Here is a 25,396-nt window from a genome sequence, read left to right as displayed (position 1 = left end):
CAATATGTGGTTTTTTCTTAACGGTCCAATCCTGCCATTTTTATCTCAATATCAAATCATTTCTGGGTAACAATGAAGTACCTTAATGTGATTGTTTTCAAAAATATCTTCTTTGCAAGGAGCAATTTCTAAAGCAAGAATTTTGCTAGGACTGTCTGGAAGCTGTCTGAGTGGGGAGGGGATTTTTTAAAACTAGCTGTTATTGGAAGAGAGGTTTGGAACTCCTTATTGGTCTATTAACTAATATACCACCTGGTGATATCACCAGGCAGGCCAAAACTCCATCCCACCAAAACAGGCTGAAATGTCAGGTGGTCTTTTCAAATCGCACTTACACTAAAAGGGCATTATCATAATTTTCACAATTTCACAGTAGTATTCCAACCTCAGTGTAGAAATATACATAAAATATAGGGAAATCACATTTTGACTCCACTGGGCCTTTAATATAATAAGATTAGCATATGTATTTTTAATGAAGAACGTTTGCAGTGTTGCCTTAAAATAAACGGTTTTAATATGTTTCCTAGATTTTCTAGCTGGTCCTATAACAATAACTAGCTGGATGCCTATTTCACACATGTACAAGTGTGTATTATAATCATGTGTGAATTGGAATTGTCTCAGTTGTCTGCCTTCAATATGTTGTATGCATATTATTGCTCAAAGTGTGTCTGTTTGCGCAAGTAAGAACCAGTGAATAATGTAATTGTTTCCCAAAACATTGTGGAATAACTCTGAAATATAAACCATTGAACCATGTTAAAACAGAACCCATAGAAACCCAGTAAAATACATGAGGAATATAGAGTGGGGCTGTACAGCTAATGAAGCAAGAGGAGCCCGTCTCTGCCAGAGGCCTGGTGTTCAAAGGTAGATCAGAGCCACTTCTGCCTTTGTCTGAGAGGAGGTATGTGAGGAATGCGGCCAGTTTCAGAAAACCCCTGTGTGTCCCACTCTCCAGTTCCGTGGGTGAATCATCACTCTCATAGAAGCACACAGTCACACAAGATGGCTGCCAAATCAGATAGGGTTTCCTGGTTGGACCAATGCAGAGATGGTCAGGCCTGAGGGACAAGCTGCTAATTCAACACATCAACCTACCTCACCGTCTTGGAGTAATAACACTTAGAACCCACGCCTTGAGTAATAACACTTAGAACCCACCGCCTTGGAGTAATAACACTTAGAACCCGCCGCCTTGGGAGTAATGACACTTAGAACCCACCACCTTGAGTAATAACACTTAGAACCCACCGCCTTGGGGTAATAACACCTAGAACCCACCGCCTTGGAGTAATGACACTTAGAACCCACCGCCTTGGAGTAATGACACTTAGAACCCACCGCCTTGGAGTAATGACACTTAGAACCCACCGCCTTGGAGTAATGACACTTAGAACCCACCGCCTTGGAGTAATGACACTTAGAACCCACCGCCTTGGAGTAATGACACTTAGAACCCACCGCCTTGGAGTAATGACGCTGGTAGAACCCACCACCTTGGACTAATGTAATGACGCTGGTAGAACCCACCGCCTTGGACTAATGTAATGACGCTGGTAGAACCCACCGCCTTGGACTAATGTAATGACGCTGGTAGAACCCACCACCTTGGAGTAATGACACTGGTAGAACCCACCACCTTGGAGTAATGACACTGGTAGAACCCACCACCTTGGACTAATGACACTGGTAGAACCCACCACCTTGGACTAATGACACTGGTAGAACCCACCACCTTGGACTAATAACACTTAGAACCCACCACCTTGGACTAATGACACTGGTAGAACCCTGGTAGAACCCACCACCTTGGACTAATGACACTGGTAGAACCCACCACCTTGGACTAATGACACTGGTAGAACCCACCACCTTGGACTAATGACACTGGTAGAACTCACCACCTTGGACTAATGACACTGGTAGAACCCACCACCTTGGACTAATGACACTGGTAGAACCCACCACCTTGGACTAATGACACTGGTAGAACCCACCACCTTGGACTAATGACACTGGTAGAACCCACCACCTTGGACTAATGACACTGGTAGAAATTGATTATTCGAGTAGACAAGAAGCCTAGGAACTAAGAGAGCCCAGATGATGACCTCTGTTAGACACTGACCAGTATTACACTGTGTGACTGAGTGACCATCTCACACATATACACACTCTGCTGCCAGCTGATACAATAGGGCTGTGTGTGTGTGTGTGTGTGTGTGTGTGTGTGTGTGTGTGTGTGTGTGTGTGTGTGTGTGTGTGTGTGTGTGTGTGTGTGTGTGTGTGTGTGTGTGTGTGTTTGGTTTTACTATCCTTGTGGGGACCAGAAGTCCTCACAAGGATCGTAAAACAAGGAAAATTCAGACAAGTGCGGCCACCTCGCCGGTCCCCACAAGGAAAAGGCTGTGTGTGTCAGTCAGCAGCATGATTCTCTCACCCTCCGCAGGGCCTCTTCTTCCTCCTGGCGCTTCTCGTAATGTGCAAAGTCATCAAAGATTGAGGTGGTATGCTTGAAAGTGGCAATCATTTTAAGCACTTGCTTGGCCTTTTCCAGAGGCACCTCCTGAGTGTCCCTGGAGTTGGTGACGGGCTTGTTGTCATTGTTCTCCAGTCTGATGTGCCTCAGCTGGCTGTTGGGCACGTCCTTCACAAACGCCCACTTCACCTCAAACTTGCCCTTCCACTTGTCCTGAGACCAGACGCCTGCGTAGGCGTTGTAATCCACGGGCGAGCGCATCTCTGCCACGCCGCAGAAATGACCGCTGCCGTTGACACTGAACAACAGGTAGAGGGGCCCCTTGGCCCCCAGCGAACGGTAGGCACCGTCCAGGCGCTTGTTGCCGTGCTCGGTGCTGCACCAGATGGAGTACTTGATGGAGCGGTGGATGTCGTCCTCAGAGTAGCTCTTTATGATGAACACACGGCCGTTCTTCAGGTTCCAGTCAAAGTCTTTGGGGTTGTAGTTGTTGAGGGACCGCAGTTTCTCTAACACGGGGTGCACCTCCCCGGAGCTGGGAGAGGCACTGAGGGGGACCCCACCAACACCCATCCCAAAGCCTTCCGCCCCTCCTTGGTTGAAGGTGCCCCTGTTCCGGGGTGCCACCCAGCGGTTCTGGGGTGGGGGATGTTGGTGTTGATGCATAGGTTGAGGGGGGCCAGGCTGGGAGAAGTTCTGGTGGGGGTGTTGGTGGTGGTGAGGGGGGCCTGGGGGCATCTGCTGGGGGTGTTGGGGAGACTGGAGGGACTGCAGCTGAAAGGGTTGGTGGTGCTGCTGGTGCTGATGTTGGTGCTGGTGTTGGTGCTGGTGTTGGTGGGGCAGAGGGCTCTGCAGCAGGGGCTGGGGCTGGCCCATCAGGGTCTGCTGCACCATGGTCTGAGGTTGCATCATGGCCTGAGCTAAGGGGGGCTTGTTGAGGGAGCCCTTATCGTCCCAGGTGCCAATGTTCATGTTGTGCTTGATGGGCGGCGGGGGAATGGCAGGGGCCCCCATCCCCATGTTGGCTTTGGGCTTGACCTTGGGCTGGGGCTTGGCCGGCTTCCTGGCGATGGCCGCCCAGGACGTGGGTTTGGGGGCAGAGGAACTAACCAATGGAGGCATGTTATTGGCCGCCATGCTACTCATGCCCAACGTGCCCCCAAGGGGCGAGCCGACAGTCTTGGTGATGGCGGCGCCCATGTCCAGTTTTAACCCAGTCATGCCCTGCTCGATGCTGCTCAGCACCGGGACCTTACTGAGCTGGGCGTCACTGCTGAAGCCCGCCTGTCCGTCAGCTATAGCTCTCCCCAGGGAACTAGGGGTGTAACCATAACTATTACTATAGGCATTGCTCTGTGTGGACTGGCCCTGAGAGACACTGGTGCCCCAGGTGGAATAGTCTGCGTTTCCAGGGAAGAAGTTGAAGCCGTGCTGGCTGAGGAAGGGAGGGGTATTGCCCAGGGCGCCCGGCTGGCTGAACACCCCGTCGGGGATAAAGTGGTGCTCGCCGTTGCTCATCTGTCCATAGGTGGTCAGGTAGGGCATGGGGGGATCCCCCGCAGTGGACCAGGGGGCCTCCCCCAGGGAGTAAGGGAAGCCGATGGAGGGAGCATAGTAGCTGGGTATGTAGGGGTCGGACATTGGTGGGTAGCTGTTATTCTGTAGATGGGGAGAACAGCGGTCAGTTAATGGATGACCTTAGTGATAGAAGCTAAGACTAACCTAATCTTGCCCATCTCTGCTCAAAAGCGTAACTAAGAAATAAATCAGCGTTTCTTCAAAGGAGCAAGACCGGCTTTCAGAGGAAGAAATGGATGCTAGTTCTATAAAATATCAGTTTCCCTTAGCAAGAAGTGAAGACAGCAACAGTGTTCAAATAATCTGGCAGTTGTTGTTGTTGTCTGAGTTTGTATAGATTCATTTCATAAGTAAATTGGCATGGCCAATGATGGGTTGGTTCTTGGCTACATTTCACTAGAGTTCTTTAAGACGAAGTAAGCTCGTCACCCACGCAGAAGATGAACACCACCCAGAGTCTTTTTAATCAACAATCATTTCACTCACAGCTCTTTTTTTTTTTTTTACTTTTCATTTAAAAAATGAGCGTTAATTATCTATCAATGGCTTCTTAATTACATAGACTTCCTATACAGTGTTTTCATTCAGAGGTAATACTTTATACACCAGCCATCCTCAATAGGCAGACAGCAGTCCGTATCCAGACACAGAACAGGGTCAACACAAAATAAAAATTAAAAAATAACATTAAAATAATTTCAGGGTAACAAGTAAGTACCTTCCTATAATATATTTCTATTAAAATGGGCAAAAATTGCTAATTTAGCAAAAACCAATTTCTCATGCAAGAATTTTGCTACGACTGTCTGGGAGGGGAAAACTAGCTGTTATTGGCAGAGAGGTTTGAAGCTCTCTTTGTTCACATGGATCGCGAGATGGGTGATTGTTACTATGCCGATAAATGACACCTTTGCCACCTAGGAAATCTGTGTGACCGGACCTTCTCAAATAGTATTTGAGTACCCCTGCTATACACCCTCATATGAAGCCTGACCCTGTATCACTATCAGACACAATTATGAGGGTCCATACAGATCAAAATGCTAATCCTCTGTATGCTATGAAATGTCAAGCTGCATGGCTGAATGGCTTGGCTAGAATTGGAATTCACACACACCTGATTTGTCTGGCTGCTTAGGTAAGGTTCAAAGTCTTCATCGTTTACTCCATCCTTCTGATGCATTGATCCGTTTTGTACTGGAGAGGGAAAATGTTTTTCTTAGGTTATTCTTTAGATGTGATAGAACCATAAAGGTCCCTCAGCTAAATTAAACTATTGTGTTTTAACAGATCTACAAACCAATAATTAACACTTGACAAACTACTCATAAACCCCCTTACATTCCCATTAAGTAGTTGGGGTATGACAACATAGATGGTAACATCACCCAAGAATATGACAAGAACAGTGGTGTATGGTTATAGGGCTAAGTGAGTTAGTTTACCTACTTTTGGCTGATGACACCAGGTCACCAGGTCAAAAAAAGGTGGTTGAAGAGTGATCAGAGCAGTTATTTAATTACACTCTTGAGTTAGTACAGCAGTTAGTTTGACTGTCATCAAACTCCACAACAACCATGCCATCGTAGAAGAATAAGGTGACAAACATACCTTTATTTCCTTGTCCTTTGGGTCTCTGACATCAGAATGGATGAGTGCAAACGTGATAGGGAAGAGAGATGTATCAGATTGTGCATGTGCCCATTAGGGAAATGTTTGATAGGAAGAAGAGTGATGGTAGCAAACATGCGAGGTGAGCTAGGCCTAGGCTCCTGAAATACATGCAATGATTCCATAACAGTGGCTGTATATTACTACATATTCAAGCGCATTCAGTCCTAGCCTATCGATCCAAGGCTTCCTTTGGGTTCTTTTCAAACGCACCTAACATCCAGTAAACGTGCCGCATAGACAAGTACAAAATACAGCAACCGGCTCAAGCTGGAGTTTGTAGCAGCCGGTACGCTACTTCAAGGTTCGGCCTACATAGCAGCTAGCTATCATATATCAAATACTTTTGTCTGTGTTATTTAGCATGCCCACCGCTCTGAATGATAGCAGCTGGCGAAAGTGTTGACAAAGTTCATATTGCAACGACACACGTCACGACAGTGGGTTGTCCAAAAATACGCACCTGATCGACGGTGGTTCCAGACATCCTCCAGGAGCCGAAACTGAATGCGGTTTGTGACTGTCCACGGTTTCTCCTGCTTCTGCACTCCGGTATTTTTTCTCGGCTCGTCTCGGGTTATCCAATCTCTCTGTGTATGTAGAGGCGGTGTTTTTCTCCAGTCGTCAGATCGCTACAATCTTTTCTCGAGCGCAGAGGATTGCGTCTTTATATCTGTCAATGATGTTAGCCTATATGTTTCCAATCTAATTGACGTTCGGCTACAATATATCACTCACTCGGAAACTGCCTAATGCCAGATTGGAATACACTATTCCACAACGGCGGATGTGCTATTACTCTCGCTTCCGTTCTATTGCTCCATGACCTTCCGCCTGTGACGTTCTGTGTCATGTTACAGACTCAGTCATATTTCACATGACATGTCTCAGAAGATTTCCTCTTTATTCTAGCCTACACAACAGACTTTTGTTTCCCTTGTTGAAATAAACGTGTTCCCTGTTTTGTGACAAACTGTGTGACTTCAGGCAGATCTGTCTCTGTCTGTTCAATAAATTTGAATATGTCTCTCTCCAGATCTATGCCTTGTTTAAAGATTACCGTCATTGGACGTTTTTATTGCATATGACATTCATGAAAGGCTTCATTGAATCATTTGCCTACCAGCACATACAGGTCTCCTCGTGGACTTGGATGGCATCCTGTAGATACCATTCTACATTTAGATGTAATTTTCCTGAATTATAAATTGTAGGCTATTGTGGATTTATGGACAGATGCAATAGCCTATCTCAAGCTCTTATACCAAACACAAAGACCCAGAGATGAAGGTTTGCCACATAACAGAGAGATTGGGAGATGTCCTTAAAACAGGGAAATTAACCCAGGGTGCATGTACAACACACACAGGCGGTGTCAGAGGAAGGCCCTAAAAATTGTCAAAGACTCCAGCCGACCTAGTCATAGATTGTTCTCTCTGCTACCGCACGGCAAGTGGTACCGGAGCGCCAAGTCTAGGTCCAAAAGGTTTCTTAACAGCTTCTACCCCCAAGCCATAAGACTCCTGAACAGCTAATCAAATGGCTACCAAGACTATTTGCATTGTCCCCCTTCCCTCTTTTAGGCTGCTGCTACTCTCTGATTGTTATCTATGCATAGTCACTTTAACTCTACATACATGTACATATTACCTCAATTACCTCAATTAACCTGTGCCCCTGCACATTGACTCTGTACTTATACCCCTTGTATATAGCCTGGCTACTGTTATTTTACTGCTTCTCTTTAACTATTTGTTAATTTTATGTTTTACTTATCTATTTTTTACTTAACACTTATTTTTCTTAAAACTACATTGTTGGCTTGTAAGTAAGCATTCACTGTAAGGTCTGCACCTGTTGTATTCGGTGAATGTGACAATTACAATTTGATTTGATTAGGGACCCCCGTTGTAAAATAATAACGTTCCGTCTGGCAAATTGGTCTTCTCGCGATATGTTCTCAGTGGGTGGGGAAGCCAGAAATATGGCAGCCGTCGTGCTGAGGTCCTGCCGCAAAGGACTTTCTCACATTTTGAAGAATGGAGGAGTCAACACTATCTTGCCAAAGACTTTGGGAGGTGAGTATGATACTGCAGTTCAAAATGTAACGATTTCACTGGAAAATGTATAGGCTACGGAATTATGCCGCGTTCAAAACAACTGGGAACTCGGAAAAATACGAGGTCAAATCATTACATCAGTGATGTTCAGCTTGGAACGTCGGAGCTCTAGAAAGAGGCCCGAGTTACCGAGTTGGAATTCAAAGTTGGATGACCGTTCAAAATATTTTTCCCAGTTGGAGGTCGTTGTTTTCGAGGTCCCAGTTGTTTGTACGCTTGGAAGTCAGATGTTTCCAGTTGTTTTGAACGCGGCATTAAAAGGTACAGGTGGGGGGAGTGGCAGAGACAGGACCCGTCATCTGAATGTATTGGTTAGCTCGTGCGCATATAAACTGCGCAGCATCTGCGCGTATTCTAAGATCTCGCACAGTGGTGGTAGGAATAATCTTCCGAGCGGCGCTATACCGGACTGTTCATATGTTGTTGAGATTTGGTAAGGCGCACGCACAACAGAAAAACGGATTATTCAACATGAGCGTGTTTGCAGGGCACAGTTTTCCAGTTTTAAAACGCAGGGTAGCCTAGTTTTTAGACCATACAATTAATGCCAATGCTGGTAAATTAAGTATAGCTTTTATCAAACCATTTAGTTTTAATGTTCTAGGTGGTAATGGTATTCTAATGTTCTCTTTCTTGTATTGAGGAAAGTTACAAAAGCTTCTACCTGCATTGCATCATAGGCTACTCCATATCTGTCTCTGTTCAGTCGGGTTGACTCACTGGTTATGATGTCAACAAAGCCTTGCCCCACAGCACTGGCCCAGTTCTATTTTCAAAATATTCCATAAGAATGCCATAGCTGATCATTCCTTGCCTTGACTTCATGTTGATTTTATCTTTCAAGAGTATTGCATGAATCACCCATATAAAACCTACATTTTTACAAGACACACCCCATTCTCATCTTTTGCATTAAATAACTGTTTATAAATGTCATAGTCAATCGACGTGTGTGTGTCCTACAGGGGTGAGACAGAAGTCCTATGTGCAGTATGTGACAAGGCCAGAGCTCCCCAAGCTGGCCTACCGCAGGGTAAAGGGGAAGAGTCCAGGTGTGGTCTTCCTGCCTGGGTATGGATCCAACATGAACGGCCTGAAAGCTGAGGCCCTGGAGGAGTTCTGCAGGTCACTAGGACATTCATACCTAAGGTACTGTACATTACATGGTCTCCTTAAGGCCATGCAAATGTAATTTAAGACCCTAAGGCCATACAAATGAGGTTCATTACCTGAATAGACTCCCTAGCCTATATGTTAGGTATGTTATGCAAATAGACCACCCTCTAACATATGTTACTCAAATAGATTCTGTACTCTGTTTGAATTATATGCTAGCATAGTACAGATTTTGTCAGATGTTTAATTGTATTTCTAACTGTGGTCCTCATGTTGTGTTTGTGTTTCCCCAGGTTTGACTACACTGGCCATGGCTTATCAGAGGGGGTGTTCACTGACGGGACTATTGGCACCTGGAAGAAAGACGTTCTCTTTGTGTTGGATGAACTAGCAGAGGGTCCACAGGTGAACTAACTCTCCACTGGTGGATCTAGAATCATATCTAAACTAGCCTTTAGATGACTCTCATATCCATATGCATGTATTTATGTATTTATTGTGATTCCAATTGGTATTTGATTGGATTTTTGGGACATTTTTATGTATGTGTTTAAGAGCTAAAATAATAGTTTGACTTTATAACCCAGGTATAGATCGTCCCGTTATAACCCAGGTTTAGACCGTCCCGTTATAACCCAGGTATAGACCGTCCCGTTATAACCCAGGTATAGACCGTCCCGTTATAACCCTTTTATAGACCGTCCCGTTATAACCCAGTTATAGACCGTCCCGTTATAACCCAGGTATAGACCGTCCCGTTATAACCCAGGTATAGAACGTTCCTTTCAATGACATTGATATTTAAAAATATGCTTTGTCAGTTTTACCCTCCATAATAGTTATTACATTTGTGGTGTAATATTTCAGTTAGAATCTGTAAAAAAAGTGGGGGAGAGAGAGGGAGCGTTCTCTCTGAATGGTCCAAGAATAGCACATAATTGATGCCTCCACGTTGTGCTATTTTTTGGGGGGAAAGTTTTCAAAACCTATGAAGATGTCCAGTGAAAGCAGAAATGCAATTTGTTGAGAACACAGTACATTATCCCGAATACTAATCAATAAAAACATCTGTTAAATGCGCTGCTCCGTTTAGCTTGTTTACAGCGGGTTATTTAATAGGGAACTGTCGGAGGCGCTCTCGTATTGTTACACCATCAAAATTCAGATAATAAAGGTGCTAACATGGCAGCCATTCTAAAACCTGGCCGAACTCTTATGTGCATTTGGAAAGTTTTTTTCCTCCACATTTTGTTACGTTACAGCCTTATTCTAAAATAGATTAAATTGATGAGGGAAAAAAACAATCTACACAGAACACCCCAGAATGACAAAGCAAAAACAGGTTTTTGGAAATTTTAGCAAATGTATTAAAAATGATACCACACTTACATAAGTATTCAGACCCTTTACTCGGTACTTTGTTGAAGCACGTTTGGCAGCAATTACAGACTCAAGTATCTTTGGGTATGACGCTACAAGCCTGGCACACTTGTATTTGGAGAGTTTCTCCCATTCTTCTCTGCAGATCCTCTCAAGCTCTGTCAGGTTGGATGGGGAGCGTCGCTGAGATGTTCGATCGGGTTCAAGTCCAGGCTCAGGCTGGCTACTCGAGGGCATTCAGAGACTTGTCCCAAAGCCACTCCTGCGTGGTCTTGGCTGTGTGCTTAGGGTCATTGTCCTGTTGGAAGGTAAATTTTCGCCCCCAGTCTGAGGTCCTGAGCTCTCTGGAGCAGGTTTTCATCAAGGATCTCTCAGTAATTTGCACCGTTCATCTATCCCTTGTTTCTGACTAGTCTCCCAGTCACTGCTGCTGAAAAACATCCCCACAGCATGATGCTGCCACCACCATGCTTCACCATAGGGATGGTGCCAGGTTTCCTCCAGAGTTCAATCTTGGTTTCATCAGACCAGAGAATCTTGTTTCTCATGGTCTGAGAGTCCTTTAGGTGCCTTCTGGCAAACTCCATGTGGGCTGTCATGTGTCTTTTACTGAGTGGCTTCCGTCTGGCCACTCTACCCTAAGGCCTGATTTGGTGGAGTTCTGCAGAGATGGTTGTCCTTCTGGAAGGTTCTCCCATCTCCACAGAGGAACTCTAGAGCTCTGTCAGAGTGACCATTGGGTTTTTGGTCACCTCGCTGACCAAGGCCCTTCTCCCCCGGTTGCTCTGTTTGGCCCGGCGGCCAGCTCTAGGAAGAGTCTTGGTGGTTCCAAACGTATTCAATTTAAGAATGATGGAGGCCACTGTGTTCTTGTGGACCTTCATTGCTGCAGACATTTTTTGGTACCCTTCCCCAGATCTGTGCCTCGACACAATCCTGTCTCAGATCTCTACAGACAATTGCTTTCAACTCATGGCTTGGTTTTTTCCCTGACATGCACTGTCAACTGTGGGAGCTTCTATAGACCGGTGTGTGCCTTTCCAAATCATGTTCAATGAATTGAATTTACCACAGGTGGACTCCAGTCAAGTTGTAGAAATATCTCAAGGATGATCAATGGAAACAGGATGCACATGAGCTCAATTTTGAATCCCATAGCAAAGGGTCTGAATACTTATGTAAATAATGTATTTCTCCTATTTTAATCCATTTGCAAAAATGTCTAAAAACCTTTTTTTACTTTTTCATTATGTGGTATTGTGTGTAGATTAATGAGAACTTCATTTGATTTGATCTATTTTAGAATAAGGCTGTAATGTAATGTGGAAAAGGTCAGGGCGTCTGAATATTTCTGAAAGCACTGTATACGCTGTATTTGACTCTGCTGTGGTGTTTTTAGTGACACATGTTTCCACAAGGGGGCACTGTGTCACACAAATGTAATAGCATCTCACCACCATGTGAAGTTCACACCATTCAATCATTATGATAGTATCATAGCCTCCATGCCAGGATTCAATGCTGTCCTAGTCATTAATCAGACACACAGCTAGGGAATGACACCATTAGCAGGGCCAGAGTCACCAATGGCTGATATTAGTCCCAATGTGCCTGTGATGATGATTTACAGTCAAGGTTAGGACTATATGTTGTGGTTACAATTAGTGGTTAGAATCACATTTGTGTTTACAAACTGCTGTTCTTCTGTCCATAGTAGCGATTGCTAGATACTGTCACACATGGTGCTTCTCTGCAGAGTCAGTTCAAATGGAAGAGAGGAGACAAGGAGACAAGCGAAGCAATCCATATCAAACTATTGGTATTTCTATGTACCATTGCTCCCTATCTTAGGTCTAGGCATCTTTAATGTAATCATGTCTTTCCCCATGGTCTCTGTTTAGATCATGGTGGGGTCCAGTATGGGCGGCTGGCTCATGCTGTTGGCAGCTATCGCCAGGCCGGAGAAGACTGCAGCTCTGGTGGGGATCTCCACGGCAGCAGACCATGTCGTCACAGCCTTCAAGTCAATGTCTCTAGAGGTGAGAGAGGACATCATGAAATAACCTCTGGATTACTATGAATGACATTAACTAATGTTAATTCCATTTCTATTCAGGCAATTCAGGGGTGTCGTTAATTGAAATTCAATCATCTGTGTGAATGTCAATTCATTTTTATATTTAAAATATATTTGATCCCATTTCACCACAGGTGCGTAAGGAGATTGAAGAGAAGGGCGTGCTGACGATGCCCAGCAAGCACAGAGAGGAGGGCGCCTACACGTTCACCATGGACTTCCTGAAGGAGGCGGAGAACCACTGTGTCCTCCAGAGCCCCATCCCCATCACCTGCCCTGTGAGGCTCATCCACGGCCTGAAGGACGACGACGCGCCCTGGCACATCTCCATGCAAGTGGCCCAGCGCGTCCTCAGCCCAGACGTGGATGTCATCCTCCGCCGCCACGGTCAGCACCGTATGGCCGAGAAGGACGACATCAAGCTCATGGTCTACACCATAGACGACCTCATAGACAAGCTGACCACGCTCGTTTGAGTCGGTGGAAGGGTTAGGGAAGGGAAGCGGGGGGTGAGTTGGAACCCCCCCCCCATTGGAGCTGCTCCTACCTTCCAGCCATATAAGATCCCTTTATCCCAGCTCTCCCACTCTCCCCTTACCCTTCCTCCCAGTCTGCCCCTGGTCAGTTTATCCCAATTATGCCGTTACAAAGAGAAGGAGAGAAACGAGGATCACCGAAAGTACAAACTGATGGAACGAGGAGCTTGTCTGTCATAAACCTCAGCCAGGTCCTTGATGTGTGCCTTGGGGAGGGAGTGTGACTTTTACTAGTTCCAGTTTACTCTGTGCAGTGTTGTTTTGGTCAAGCCTTCTATGGGCCATGCTGCCACTGCTAATGCTGCTGCTGTTTGTTTGACAGAACATGCTGGTCCTTTTGCCAGACCCCAATAGTTTTCCTGTGCCTTTTTACCACGTCTCACCCTGTTGGGTCAATAAAGCCTCTGCACACCAGAGTGGAGTGCAGGTCTTGTCTGTTACTATGCATGCGGATATATGAGGTGTTATTGAGTTAATACAATCCACACGAACGACAAGCTCCGTCAAACTGCCTCCTATGCAGAAGCACTGTGACATAGTGTGATGCTCAGTCCTAACGAAAAGACTATCTCAAAATAGCAAAAGAAAAACGTTCAAGTTAAGAGGAAACTTCAAATAAAGGTTAATACTATGAGCACCACATCCCAGAGGCCCCATAGAATGTTCAACTAACCACCAAAGATTGCCTTGTTTCATTTATTTTCATAATATACATCCCATTGGTTTGGTGTAATGAAACTCCTGGCCCTGTTGGAGCCAATGGGCTGTTGATTAGCATGTTGTTGGTCATTGGACTGTGTTCAATGGGGCAGAAAGCCAGTCCTGCTGCAGCAGAAGCAGTAACTCTCTCTGCTCCCCTAACTGCTGCTCTGACCTTTCACTCTTAGGCAGGCAGAATATATGCAATCAGTCACCTCCGCATCACAACACCACCCGGGTGACATCACTCAAACATATGCATGCATCAGGGAGTAAAAGAATCCTGCCTGGGTTATGTTTAATATAGATCACTGAGTAACTGACTAATATGTAGAGACAAGGGCTAGAAATGCATACACACAGATACAGTGATGGTGAGAATACTACTGAAGTTATTTTAGCCTGACAGTCAAAGGGTACAGTAGTATTTCAATGATATGTTCAACAGCTTTTCTGATATTTAGACGTTCTAGAAAAGCATGAATCTCTATTTCCTGTATTTCAATGTTGTCTGGAGACTTTTTCCAGTCTGTGATGCATGTTGTCATATCAGTACTGTAGAGCACACCGCACCCAGCCTCTCTTTCCAGATCTATCTGGTGTCCACTTCTGTAACTGTAACCCAATTAAAGCAGAGCAATGGCTCTCATTATTGAAACTGAGAGGCAACAGCCACTAACAGGCTGTTCAGTGCCTTCCAAATCTGCAGAAACATTTAAGATAGATGTAAAGGTGAAAATATTTTGTTTCTCTTGTTCTGTAAATATTGATTCTGTGCTCCATCAGGTGTATTGTTGTAGCAGCAACTAGTGAGGATCTTAATAAAATACTACATATGAGAGTAGTTAGGCCAAATACATCAACAATGAGAAGTGAACACTTTATGTCATGTACCTTTTGGAAATCACCCATCCTTAGCTGGGCTGGGGGAGGGGGACCAGCCCTGCCTTAGCTGGTGCCGGGGACCCGCCTTAGCTGGCTGGGGCCGAGGGACTCGCCTTGCCTTGCTGTCCACATCCTCTTGTTTCTGCTGTCCTGTCTCATTCTGTATGAGACATCTCGAGGGAGCCTCCTCGTGGCGCCCGCACATATAAAACCAGTGGTTTGCAACTCCCGGACACTGAGTCCAGCCTCGCCCCACGCACGCGTCACCGCTTAATGGATTCTTCAGCCGTTCAGCATCCTCTGCCCCGACCAGCTCAGCGGAATTAACGGCGCGACAGCTACCGGACAAAATATCTCTCCTCTTCTTTATAGTAAGTGTGCCCAGAGCTTTTATTCCTCAAAATCATTATTTATTCAGAGCATGAAACGTTCGTTTCAAAATATATATTTGTGGATTAATAATTAAACGTCACTGCTAGTTTATTCAATTTCAAAGGGGCTATTACGAAAATTTGCATGACTAAAATATATAATCTGCCTTCCTAATTTCTAAATCAGTTTTATTGTGAAAAAAGTTGGCTACATACTCAATGCAATGCGATTGCTTTTCGATTTTATGCTCAGCGCCCACACAGTCTAGGCTACCATAGGCTACCTCATTAGAATGTGCGTGTCCCTGTGCAGGACGGGTGCCAAGGACCACACCCATTCCGGCAAGAGCTCTGGTTCTCTGGGGATGCGCCTGGTGCCTGTCCTGTAAGGGACACAGATGCCATTGGGGAGAAAGCAGAGTGTGAGGAAAGGACGTGAAATTAGGAAAACAACAGGTGATGTAGTTTATGATAGAAAAACGACGACAGGTAGACTAATGGTTAAAAGCGTTGGGCCAATAACCGAAAAGTTCGAATCCCGAGCCGATTCGGTGAAAAGCCTTTCATTGAGCAAGGAACTAAACCTAATTTATCCTGTAAGTCGTCTGGATAAGAGTGTCTTTTAAATGACTCAAATGTTTTTTTTAAATTAAAACAATTAAGAAATGCTGGCTCAGAATAAAAAAAGTGACTACTATGAAGCCTATGCATTATTTATGGCTCTGATGTCAATAACTGGACTTTAATACAAACATTATATTGCTTGACAATGTTCAGTTTTCTACATGATGTATTGTTTTTGTATAGCAGGTGCAGGCTGCCAGTGCTGAAACTGTTCCAGGGTGTTGGTCAGCAGAGCTGCAGACTACTTGTCCGTCCGTCTGTCTGTCTGTTTGTCTGGGTGAGCAGGACAGGAGGAGCAATGGCTAACAGGGGACCCAGTTACGGGCTGAGCAAGGAGGTGCAGGAGAAGATAGAGCTGAAGTATAATCTAGACTTGGAGGCCCGGCTGGTGGACTGGATCGTAGCTCAGTGTGGGGGGAATCTGGAGAGACCACAGCCAGGCAGACAGAACTTCCAGACATGGCTGATGGATGGAACAGTGAGTCTGCATGACAATGAACAAGCTCAATAAGATTGACTGGACTGCAGTCATTGATAGAGGACGATCGCTTATACAAGCTAACAATGAGAGCAATTTATGCTTACCTCTGCTTTGTTTCTTTGTTTCTCTCTCCCTCTTTTCATTGACGAATCTCTTCCTTTCTCCCTCTACTTATCTTCTTTATCCATGTATCTGTATTCCTCTTACTCCCCCGTTCTCTCCTCCTCCCTATAGATTCTGTGTAGGCTCATCAATAGCCTGTACCCGCGTGGTAAGGAGCCCATCAAGAAGATTCTGGAGACCCAGATGGCCTTTAAGCAGATGGAGAAGATCTCCCAGTTCCTGCAGGCTGCAGAGGTCTACGGAGTCATCACCACAGACATCTTCCAGACCGTGGACCTGTGGGAAGGTGGGCTGCACGTTCACTGACACATATCATGTCTCCATACATCCATGTGACATTGACATGCGTGTCCAATAACGGAGACTCTCACAGTCTTGTCTCTGCTGAGCTCTTTCTGCCTGTACAGTACCTTCAATACTCACATTACATTTACAAGAACCTGTATAGTCTGGGAACCAGTCTGTTTCTGCTAACATTCCACTCATTGTACTCCGTGTCATATGACACAGAGTGGCAGGAAGTGGAATGATAGCTAAACAGACTGGTACCCAGGCTATTTATAGTTCACTATATAGGTGATACTCCATGGAGACATTTAAAATACTTTTTGACATATGACTCAAAGGGTAGCTGTGTTTAAAGTTTGTTTTATTTGGAACCTGTTTGCCTGTTCTTTGCTGTCTGGGTGTGGTCCAGTGTTTGTGAGGACTGTTGCTATGGTTACAGGGAAGGACATGGCCGCGGTGCAGAGAACCCTGATGGCCCTAGGTAGTGTCGCCCTCACCAAGGACGACGGACATTACCATGGCGACCGCGACTGGTTCCACAGGTAATGGAATGGCCACGACCCCTTACTTGGAAAACTCTGTGGCAGTGGTATCTTAATGTTGTGTGAGTGTTGTTCTATGTCTCAACTGTCCTGTCTGTCGTGGTCTGTGTAGGAAAGCCCAGGGTTACCGGCGGGAGTTCTCTGAGGACCAGCTTCGTCAAGGCCAGAGTCTGATTGGTCTGCAGATGGGAAGCAACCGCGGGGCCTCTCAGTCCGGCATGACAGGCTACGGATCGCACCGCCAGATCATGTAGAGACACCAGCCAGCCGCTCAGCCAGCTGCCAGCCGCTCCCTCAGCATGGCTGTGTACTCCAGAAGAAAGCTCCATCACACCCCTGGAACCTTATGATATGACCCAACCACTTTTCCCCCTTCCCCAGAAGCACTAGCAAATCACACGCACACACACGCTTTTACTGTTCATCCTCAACCCAAACAGAGTGCTCCTTATACCCCAACCACAATTCTATAGACCTCAGTGCTTTCTGCTTCCCCCACCCCCGCTCTCCATCCATATGGTCCCACTCTCTCCATCCATATGGTCCCACTCTCTCCATCCATATGGTCCCACTCTCGCCATCCAAATGGTCCCACTCTCTCCATCCATATAGTCCTGCTAGCCATTCCCTTCAGTGGATGAAGTCTTCGTAATTCAGTCGGTACAGAGAACCCAAGATTGAAGTCATCCCTCTACAAAACAAGCAAATAGTATTTTACACTTCTAACAAATATTACAGCATGACAACGTTATAGCATGTTACACATTTTAATTAACTCTTTGTTTGTATGTACAGTAGATGTGTCTGAGTCATTGTATAGTCATTTGGGAGGGTTTGCTATACCTCATGAAAAGTTTAATGTGTAACCGAATGGAACTCAGTGAACGATGATGCCTCGGATGTCTTGTGTCAATATGTGAAGACTTTGCAGTAACTTCTGTAACCAAATGACCATCACATTGTGCCTGGTTAATATAGTAAAGAGACCATAAACTATGCCTTGTATAAGAGATGCCACCCACCCTAATGCAGAGGAATTCATAGACCTAAATTCAGTTCTGTTTTTGTACTAACATTCTGTGCTGTGCATTTATTACTTATGTATAATTGATGTAATGTACTTGTATGTGCCCACTGTCCATGTGTGTTTCAGCCAATCCCATGATTGTTAAAGACCCACAGTATGAAAGTGACACTAGGATCATTTTGTTCCAGGCCTGATATTGCTTGAATGTATTTTTTTCCCCTTCAATGTAATTTGTCATGTTTACATAAACAAATATGTTTATATCTGAATCATTGTGTGTAGAAAACATAATAAATAGGTGAAAACTGATTCTGGAATCGTATTATTTTTCTGATCTGTGAAATATACAGAAGTCATTGCTCTTGGACATTTAGATCTTTGGTTTTCTAATATATATCCCAATGGATTTCCAGCATCAGGAAAGTATACCAGACTTCTAAGGAATGCTATCTGTGAAGATAAGAGAATGTTGTTTAAAACAATCACTCTTCCTAGGCATTCCGATGGGGGTAGGGACGGATGTAAAGGTTCTAGAACACTAGCTGGAAAGGTCAGAGTTTATGGCAATGGGCTAATTTATGGGGGCAAAAATGTTAACAACATTGTTCTATTGATGTTTCAGATATAGAAGATAAACACACGAGGTAACATCTCCCCATCCGGAGTGTCCCTACTATTGTGTTCTGTTGCTAATGATTTCAGGCGCTAGCTAAGGGACGTTTTATCCTACTTTGACATTAAAAATGAAATCCATTAGGACAAATTAGGCATCCGATATTAATCTTGCTCTTTATCCCTGATACTCCCTGCACATTTTCGTTTGATGACCTCATTCAAGAGGAGCTAGACAGCCACTTAAATGACTGTGCAGATGTAATAACCACAGGTCAGCATTGAAATCCTGCATGTATTGCTACAGGGAAGCAATACGGATCACCACCATTTTGTTGCCTTGCTAACATCCCTATGGTGATAGATACTGTACTCCCAGCACAGTCCAAGCTAGTCATTACAAATCCAGAGAATGGGGAACGTTCTAGAAGGGGACAGGTGATATGGAACGGTGAGGGCTGGACAGACAGAATAAGTAACCTAAAATAGCCGTTATCCTTGTCGAACCAATGAGGCGGCTGGCTTGGTGATTTCACTAGCTTTTCAGTCCTTGGTAAAGTTTGTGTGGCCTTCTTTGGTGTCTTGGCTCTCCAAACATTCAGCTGTCTCCACCGCTCAGTTCATATGCATGTGTGTGTCTGTGCATGTATATGTGTGTGAGTGTGTGGGTGTGCATTGGACATAATGCATTGCGCTGCATTAACCCACTCTTCTGTCTTGTGAATCTAGTGCTGAGAATACTCAATTGGAAGTCTTTGAAGCATTGGCCCTTGAGGGCCCATGATGGGGGTTAGACTCAGAGTCGCTCTCTTGCTCCTCCTGCTGGCTGTGAGGTGCATAGCACATGAAGAATTCAAGAAGAACTGATGTGTTTGTGGATACCCAGGAATACCAGGAGACCCAGGCCACAACGGAATGCCAGGCCGAGATGGACGAGACGGGTTCAGAGGTGACAAGGGAGACCGAGGTAAGACAATGGCACATCCTCCTCTGTTAGATAAGTCTCAATTGAAATCAGCCTTTCTGGTCCCATGCTGATACATTTTTGAAAGTTCTTGGTCATTTTATTCATTAAAGGGGAAATCAGCATCACTGGACCAACAGGACAGAGTGGCCCCAAAGAAGACAAGGGGAGCTGGGTGAGACTGTATTTGATTTTATAACAGTTATCACCACTGGCTTTCTCTAACAAGCAGTATTAACATAATTATATTATCCTTGTATCTGCAGGTACGGCTGGCCTGGCAGGAATAAAGGGAAAATGGGGTGAGAATGGAGAGAAGGGGCCACCGGGGAAGATGGGGCCCCAAGGAGTCTCAGGGCACTTGGGCCTCAAGGAGATCAGGTTACCAGGACCCCAGGGCCAAAAAGGGATTTGGGGCCTCTGGGACCTGAAGGCCAGAAGGGGGAGATCGGGTTCCAGGGGGAGCGAGGCATCCAAGGGCCCTTGGTACCCCCAGGACGACCAGGTCCGAAGGGAGACCTCGGCCCCCCAGGGTTCAAAGGCAACATTGGTTACGACGGAGAGCAAGGGAATCAGGCGGCGAGACAGGGGACAAGGGGGAGAAGGGGGTACATCCCTCATCCCAAAAAGTGCGTTCTCAGTCGGTTTAACCGAATACCACCAAACTCCCACCGGCGAACACGCCGTTCAGGTTCGACAAGGTGATCTACAACAGGCAGAACCATTACGACGCACAGACCGGACGGTTCACCTGCGCTCTGGCTGGGGCCTACTACTTCACCTACCACATCACTGTGTTCTCCCGTAATGTAAAAGTAGTATTAGTGAGAAACGGGTTGAAGGATAACTACACGAGCAGTGAGGACCAGGCAGAAGGTGGGGCTGTCCTGCACCTGGAGAAGGGGGACAAAGTGTGGCTGCAGGTGGCTGGAGGAGAGCTCTTTAACGGGCTGTTTGCTGATGAAGATGATGATACAACCTTCTCTGGGTTCCTGCTCTTCGGTGCAGATTAGGCCCACATGACTCAGTGAATTTGCTCATGGAATGTTACGTGGAAAATTATTACCACCTGTTATAGATGAATGTAATAGCCTACAGTAATAAAACATGTTTTAATCAAATATGAATATAAATTACGTTTTCGTAATATTTTGATGCTACAGCTGATATAGCCTATTATAAGATCATATCTCCTCTGATAACTCACCAATCTATGACAGATTTCATGTGACAAGTGTATCTTGTTTGATTTCAATACCATAATATACAATGTAAAATCCCATTGACTGTCTTTAATTTACTACTCCTGTGTACAATGTAATATGCTGGCTACAATATTCAGAAATCAATGTGTGCCAATAGGCTGTATCAGCTGGTGTAATGTCATGACTTCCTGGGTGCGGGAATGATTAGAAAACTGGATGAGTTTCGCAATACCACAAACTGGAAGATCCTGTACTTTTTAAAAAGGCATTCCAAATGTTGGTGGCAGAAATGACGTCCAAAGACGCTAGCACTTATAAATATAATACACGGCTGTTTTTTCTCAATGGAGCGCAACCTGCTATGGGCGTGCTTTACTGCAGTGTTCACGTTCCGTTTAACTTGGCTCTCGGCGGTGAGGGCCTCTTGCGGTCAGACCACAAAATAATCAGTGCAAAACGTCCTTTGAGTAAATGTGGAACGCAAACTCCGCCCCAAAGCAATCACTGCAACAAGTGCACTGATGCCCCCCAGTAACGACAGCTCGAGCTCCAAAGAATCGACCAGCCTCTCACACTTGAGTACCAACGGATTTCTGAGTTTGTTTGAACCACTTTTATCATTTATCCACTTGCATAGCCAACGGCGGATGCTTACTTGCCTGAAACCTTTCACAAATTGAGCTTTCTGTTTTGTGAATATTTTAGAACTTCCTAGTTAGCTAACTAATGTTAGCCTACTGTTTCATGTTGCAAGGAGCGAAGTTAGCCATTTGTCTCGAGATCTTGCAAGCCAGTTTAACCAGCAGCAGTAGCCTGCTACTTCCGACATGTTTTCGTGTGTAATCATCGATTGCAGGACCCAGCAGACCTTTGGACTTAAGTAGCTAGCTTGCTAACTAACCATTTTAGTAAAGCGTTGACCGAGGATGGCTAACTAATCAACAAAAACAGCTGCTACTCTGTTGATGAGAAATATCGGTGGCACAGAACAACTCGACTATGAGAAGGGTAAGCAAATGTGACCAACTTGCAGTTCAATGCAATATCAATTGTTCTATTGTAAAAAAAATATATATATATATATGGCTTACATCAAACTGGTTAACAATTTTTATTTTTAGGATTTAAATGTGTCATTCAGTCAATATTGATCAAATTCGTTTGGGTTCTAGCATTGGCTTGTTTCTGTAACGTCAACGAAGAAAATAGGGGGGTTATTGTAGTGCATTACTCCCCCGGTTGTTATAGTGATGTGGGGGATGCCAGGCACTTCTATAGAGGTGGAGAGGACGGGTGGGGGCTCGGTCAACTACAAAGTAAGAGGTTTATGGCGAAAACATAAGTTAATTAAAAGCACAAATAAATGAGCACTTTTTCCTCGGGGGTGTTTTGCTGACTTACGCGGAAGAACTGTAACATAATCGCCTTTAACATGTCATTCTCCAGCTCTTTTTCATTTGAAAAATTCCCTGTTACTTATACTTCCTTTTCAGTATGGATTTGTAACAGTAGTAGATTGTTTCCCACTGAATGACATCTTTGTAGACTCGCAAACCCAACTGTCACGCGCCCGTACACCAGGGAGATGGAACCACAGAACAGTTCGAACTGTATAGATGGAGAGCTTTATTTAACTAGGCAAGTCACATTCGGGTCAGGTTCTATCCTGCGTCAGGGGAGAACTCTCATATCTGTTGTTAAGTAGTCTAGCTGAACATATCGCACAAACTTTGCTAATTCATTCCAGTGTTCCAGTATCCATATATTAACACTGGTATATAGGAGACAGTTTCTGTTTCACACACTTGTAAATCCACTGTGTCACAGCAGTGGGACTTATATGGATCTTTGTGATTGTCCAACTTTGTTTGAACTTTGCCTCATAAATGCTCATGTCCATGGTCTCAGAGAAGCTTATGGGTAATTCCGTGGGAAAGTCAACCTGAGCATCCACAAGTAAGTTTTGTAATTTCCGAATGAAACCATAATATTTCATATTGTTAAGTTCAGACTTTATTTGAAACATTTAAGTAGGAAATTGTATGAATTTTGACCATTACAAAGTATTGTAGCATACCAAGTCTCAAATGCTTTTCTGTCAAACATATTTCATGGCTTTTAGAACAGGCTCAGAGCTTGTTTTTCCACTCACAGCTGGCCCCAGCGTTAGTTATGAAGATCAGCTGTTAATGAAGCAATACAAACCTTCTTAAACACAACGCAATGCAGAGTGCCTATATACAGCCCTTAGCCGTGGTATATTAGCCATATACCACAAGCCCCCGATGTGCCTTATTGCTATTATAAACTGGTTACCAACATAATTGGAACAGTAGAAATAAATATTTTGTTATACCCGTGGTATACGGTCTGATACACCATGGTTTTCAATATACCATGGCTTTCCAATCAGCATTCAGGGCTTGAACCAGTTTATAATTGTATATAGCCCACTCCTGTTGAATGCTGCTACTGTCTTGTTTGGTCAGATATTTATGTGTTTAGCATTCCTACATGTCCTAGTGTTCATATTAGCGTTTTGTCCTCTGAGCTTGGTGTTGGATTTCCCATTCAGGGCGTTCTGACAGACCACAGACAGTAGCATATCAGGTGCATGTGTGAACGAGACGGAGAAAGTGGGTGACACCCTCTACCCAATACCTGGCTTCCCACGATCAAGAGGGGGAGGGGCGTGGTCTCTCTCGGTATGCCCTCTGTCATAAGAAAAGGAATTGGGTCATTGTGAGATATGGCTTCAATAAGCAACATGTGCTTATTTAGGAGGGTGCAGTGTTACAGAACATTCAGACAGAAATGGGCTATATTGTTGAGAAAATAAAACTTGAACTTTGCTATGGAGAATAGTCAATTGTCAGCTGCTCTATATTGGACATTTCTATCGGCAGCATCTTGGAACATTTAGGAGTAGGCTACTGCTTGCATGCAGGCCTGAGCTAGTCAGATTCCATAAATCACCCCAAATGGCAAACAACTGGGCAATAAGAGATTGTGCCGTGTATATAGAGATTAGTGAATCTGCCCTGCGCCAGGCTTAGGATGATTCTTGTGAACAAGCACATAGACAAGGCTGCCAGTGCCCTATCTTTGGAAATCACTTCCTCAGAATTTAGATGTGATTCTATATAGGCTAAATGATAAAAGATGACTTAAAGACATTTTAACAGTTATAAAGGGCAGACTGATGGGAGGAAAGTGAATTATTTTCCCTCCCTGATAGAGCAGTCTACTATATACACAATTAGCAGGCGCTCTCTGTGAACTAGATTCCATCTGATTCCTTGTATAGATGGCATCCATAGATATCGTTTTCTGAGTATACTTTATATAGCCTAGAAACACATGGTTCTAAATTCCATATGATTTTACATGGATCCACCAATATGGCGGAATATTTAAATGACCCATTCCAATAAGCTGGAGTCTAGAGTTGTTTTTCAGTAGCTGTAGAGTGCAGTACTCCCTCTGGTTGTAAAATCTGATAAGGTTGGTAGGCAAAGGACTGTATTGAAGGTTGATTTGTTGTTGGTATGGGCTTAAGAAACAGATTGTAATTTTGGTGCGCATAGTAAGAAGTCATGAGTGCATTCAGGTGCGCGCCAAATCTTCTTCACAATAGACAAACGGGCTTGTTCTGTTCCGGAAAACCCAGGGTATGACGCAATGTCTTCTTGTAGTGTACATCAAACATAGTGATTATAAACGTTGACCCTGTATATGACATGAGTTTTATGATGTGGAAATGTGAAGTGCACATTTGGACCCACGGGTGTTTGGCTTACTTGTATGACATCAAAGCTGTATTTATTATAATCCTCAACATCTCATCATTCAAATTACATTGAGTTCTCTTAATTTACAGCATTTCCTCACCAAGACAACAAAAAACAACTGTCAGTCAAAACTCATACAGCGCTGTGAAGCACAGAGCCTGAGCTCTGATGTCGTTTATGGCATGTTACTGTACAGCCACTGTGCTCCAATTTAGGAGCTTATCAATGCCCAAATCTGCAATTTTTGAACTTGTATATGGGTACGAGTGTAAAGGGTTAATAGATCAATAAGAAAATGTTCCAAACCTCTCTGCCAAAAACAGCTAGTTTTCAGTTTGCTCTTTGCTATGAAGCTATTTTTGTTTCTTTTTGATCATTTTAATTGAAATCAACCACAGTAAGGTACTTAAAAACCTCTTAAGGTTAGAACCCTTTTTTTTCAATTTTTGCCTAAAGTGACATACCCAAATCTAACTGCCTGTAGCTCAGGACCTGAGCAAGGATATGCATATTCTTGATATCATTTGAAAGGAAACACTTTGAAGTTTGTGGAAATGTGAAATGAATGTAGGAGAATATAACACATTAGATCTGGTAAAAGTTAATACAAAGAAAAAACTGTTTTTTTGTACCATCATCTTTGAAATGTAAGAGAAAGGCCATAATGTATTATTCCAGCCCAGGTGCAATTTAGATTTTGGCCACTATGGTAGCAGTGTATGTGCAAAGTTTTAGACTGATCCAATGAACCATTGCATTTCTGTTCAAAATGTTGTATCAAGACTGCCCAAATGTGCCTAATTGGTTTGTTAATACATTTT

The 25,396-nt window shown here is 44.3% G+C and overlaps 5 protein-coding genes across 8 annotated transcripts in view; 4 read left to right on the top strand and 1 right to left on the bottom strand.

The window, feature by feature from the left end:
- Positions 1 to 2,321: 2,321 nt before the first annotated feature.
- On the bottom strand, positions 2,322 to 6,530 carry LOC120027802 (YTH domain-containing family protein 3-like). Its single transcript, XM_038972839.1, has 4 exons — positions 6,198 to 6,530; positions 5,675 to 5,699; positions 5,181 to 5,260; positions 2,322 to 4,144 (listed from the first exon to the last, which is right to left on the bottom strand). Exons 1-4 carry the CDS (start codon positions 6,219 to 6,221, stop codon positions 2,426 to 2,428), a joined length of 1,848 nt encoding a protein of 615 aa, XP_038828767.1. The 5' UTR covers positions 6,222 to 6,530; the 3' UTR covers positions 2,322 to 2,425.
- Positions 6,531 to 7,694: 1,164 nt separating this feature from the next.
- Positions 7,695 to 13,403, top strand: abhd10b (abhydrolase domain containing 10, depalmitoylase b). The gene is made up of 5 exons (XM_038972925.1): positions 7,695 to 7,812; positions 8,820 to 9,003; positions 9,264 to 9,375; positions 12,252 to 12,389; positions 12,562 to 13,403. Exons 1-5 carry the CDS (start codon positions 7,719 to 7,721, stop codon positions 12,901 to 12,903), a joined length of 870 nt encoding a protein of 289 aa, XP_038828853.1. The 5' UTR covers positions 7,695 to 7,718; the 3' UTR covers positions 12,904 to 13,403.
- Positions 13,404 to 13,529: 126 nt separating this feature from the next.
- On the top strand, positions 13,530 to 18,228 carry tagln3b (transgelin 3b). 3 transcript variants are annotated; one of them, XM_038972927.1, is made up of 5 exons: positions 13,530 to 14,918; positions 15,726 to 16,020; positions 16,258 to 16,432; positions 16,874 to 16,976; positions 17,089 to 18,228. In XM_038972927.1, the coding sequence occupies exons 2-5, from the start codon at positions 15,841 to 15,843 to the stop codon at positions 17,228 to 17,230; spliced, it is 600 nt and encodes a 199-aa protein (XP_038828855.1). In that variant the 5' UTR covers positions 13,530 to 14,918; positions 15,726 to 15,840; the 3' UTR covers positions 17,231 to 18,228. The 3 variants fall into 3 exon arrangements, with proteins under 3 accessions (XP_038828855.1, XP_038828857.1, XP_038828856.1); XM_038972929.1 differs by lacking the exon at positions 13,530 to 14,918 and adding an exon at positions 14,961 to 15,374 and having other exon boundaries at positions 15,729 to 16,020; XM_038972928.1 differs by lacking the exon at positions 13,530 to 14,918 and adding an exon at positions 14,961 to 15,374.
- Positions 18,229 to 19,395: 1,167 nt separating this feature from the next.
- c1qtnf9 (C1q and TNF related 9) lies at positions 19,396 to 20,592 on the top strand. Its single transcript, XM_038972698.1, is given in 7 exon segments — positions 19,396 to 19,582; positions 19,693 to 19,747; positions 19,838 to 19,977; positions 19,980 to 20,149; positions 20,152 to 20,185; positions 20,188 to 20,234; positions 20,236 to 20,592. Coding segments are annotated over 7 exon segments (990 nt in total).
- Positions 20,593 to 21,382: 790 nt separating this feature from the next.
- The window catches only part of spata13 (spermatogenesis associated 13), a 44,683-nt gene continuing 40,669 nt past the window's right edge, over positions 21,383 to 25,396 (top strand). The window contains exon 1 of one of the 2 annotated variants that reach the window (XM_038973368.1): positions 21,383 to 21,792. In XM_038973368.1, the coding sequence (XP_038829296.1) occupies positions 21,784 to 21,792 (9 nt within the window). In that variant the 5' untranslated portion in view covers positions 21,383 to 21,783. The remainder of the gene's footprint in view (positions 21,793 to 25,396) is intronic. The other variant, XM_038973369.1, reaches the window with a different exon arrangement.

The sequence above is a fragment of the Salvelinus namaycush genome, chromosome 33 (assembly GCF_016432855.1).
Source record: "Salvelinus namaycush isolate Seneca chromosome 33, SaNama_1.0, whole genome shotgun sequence".
NCBI lineage: Eukaryota > Metazoa > Chordata > Actinopteri > Salmoniformes > Salmonidae > Salvelinus > Salvelinus namaycush.
The sequence above is the reverse complement of the archived record's forward strand: the minus strand, read 5'-3'. Positions and strand labels throughout refer to the sequence as shown.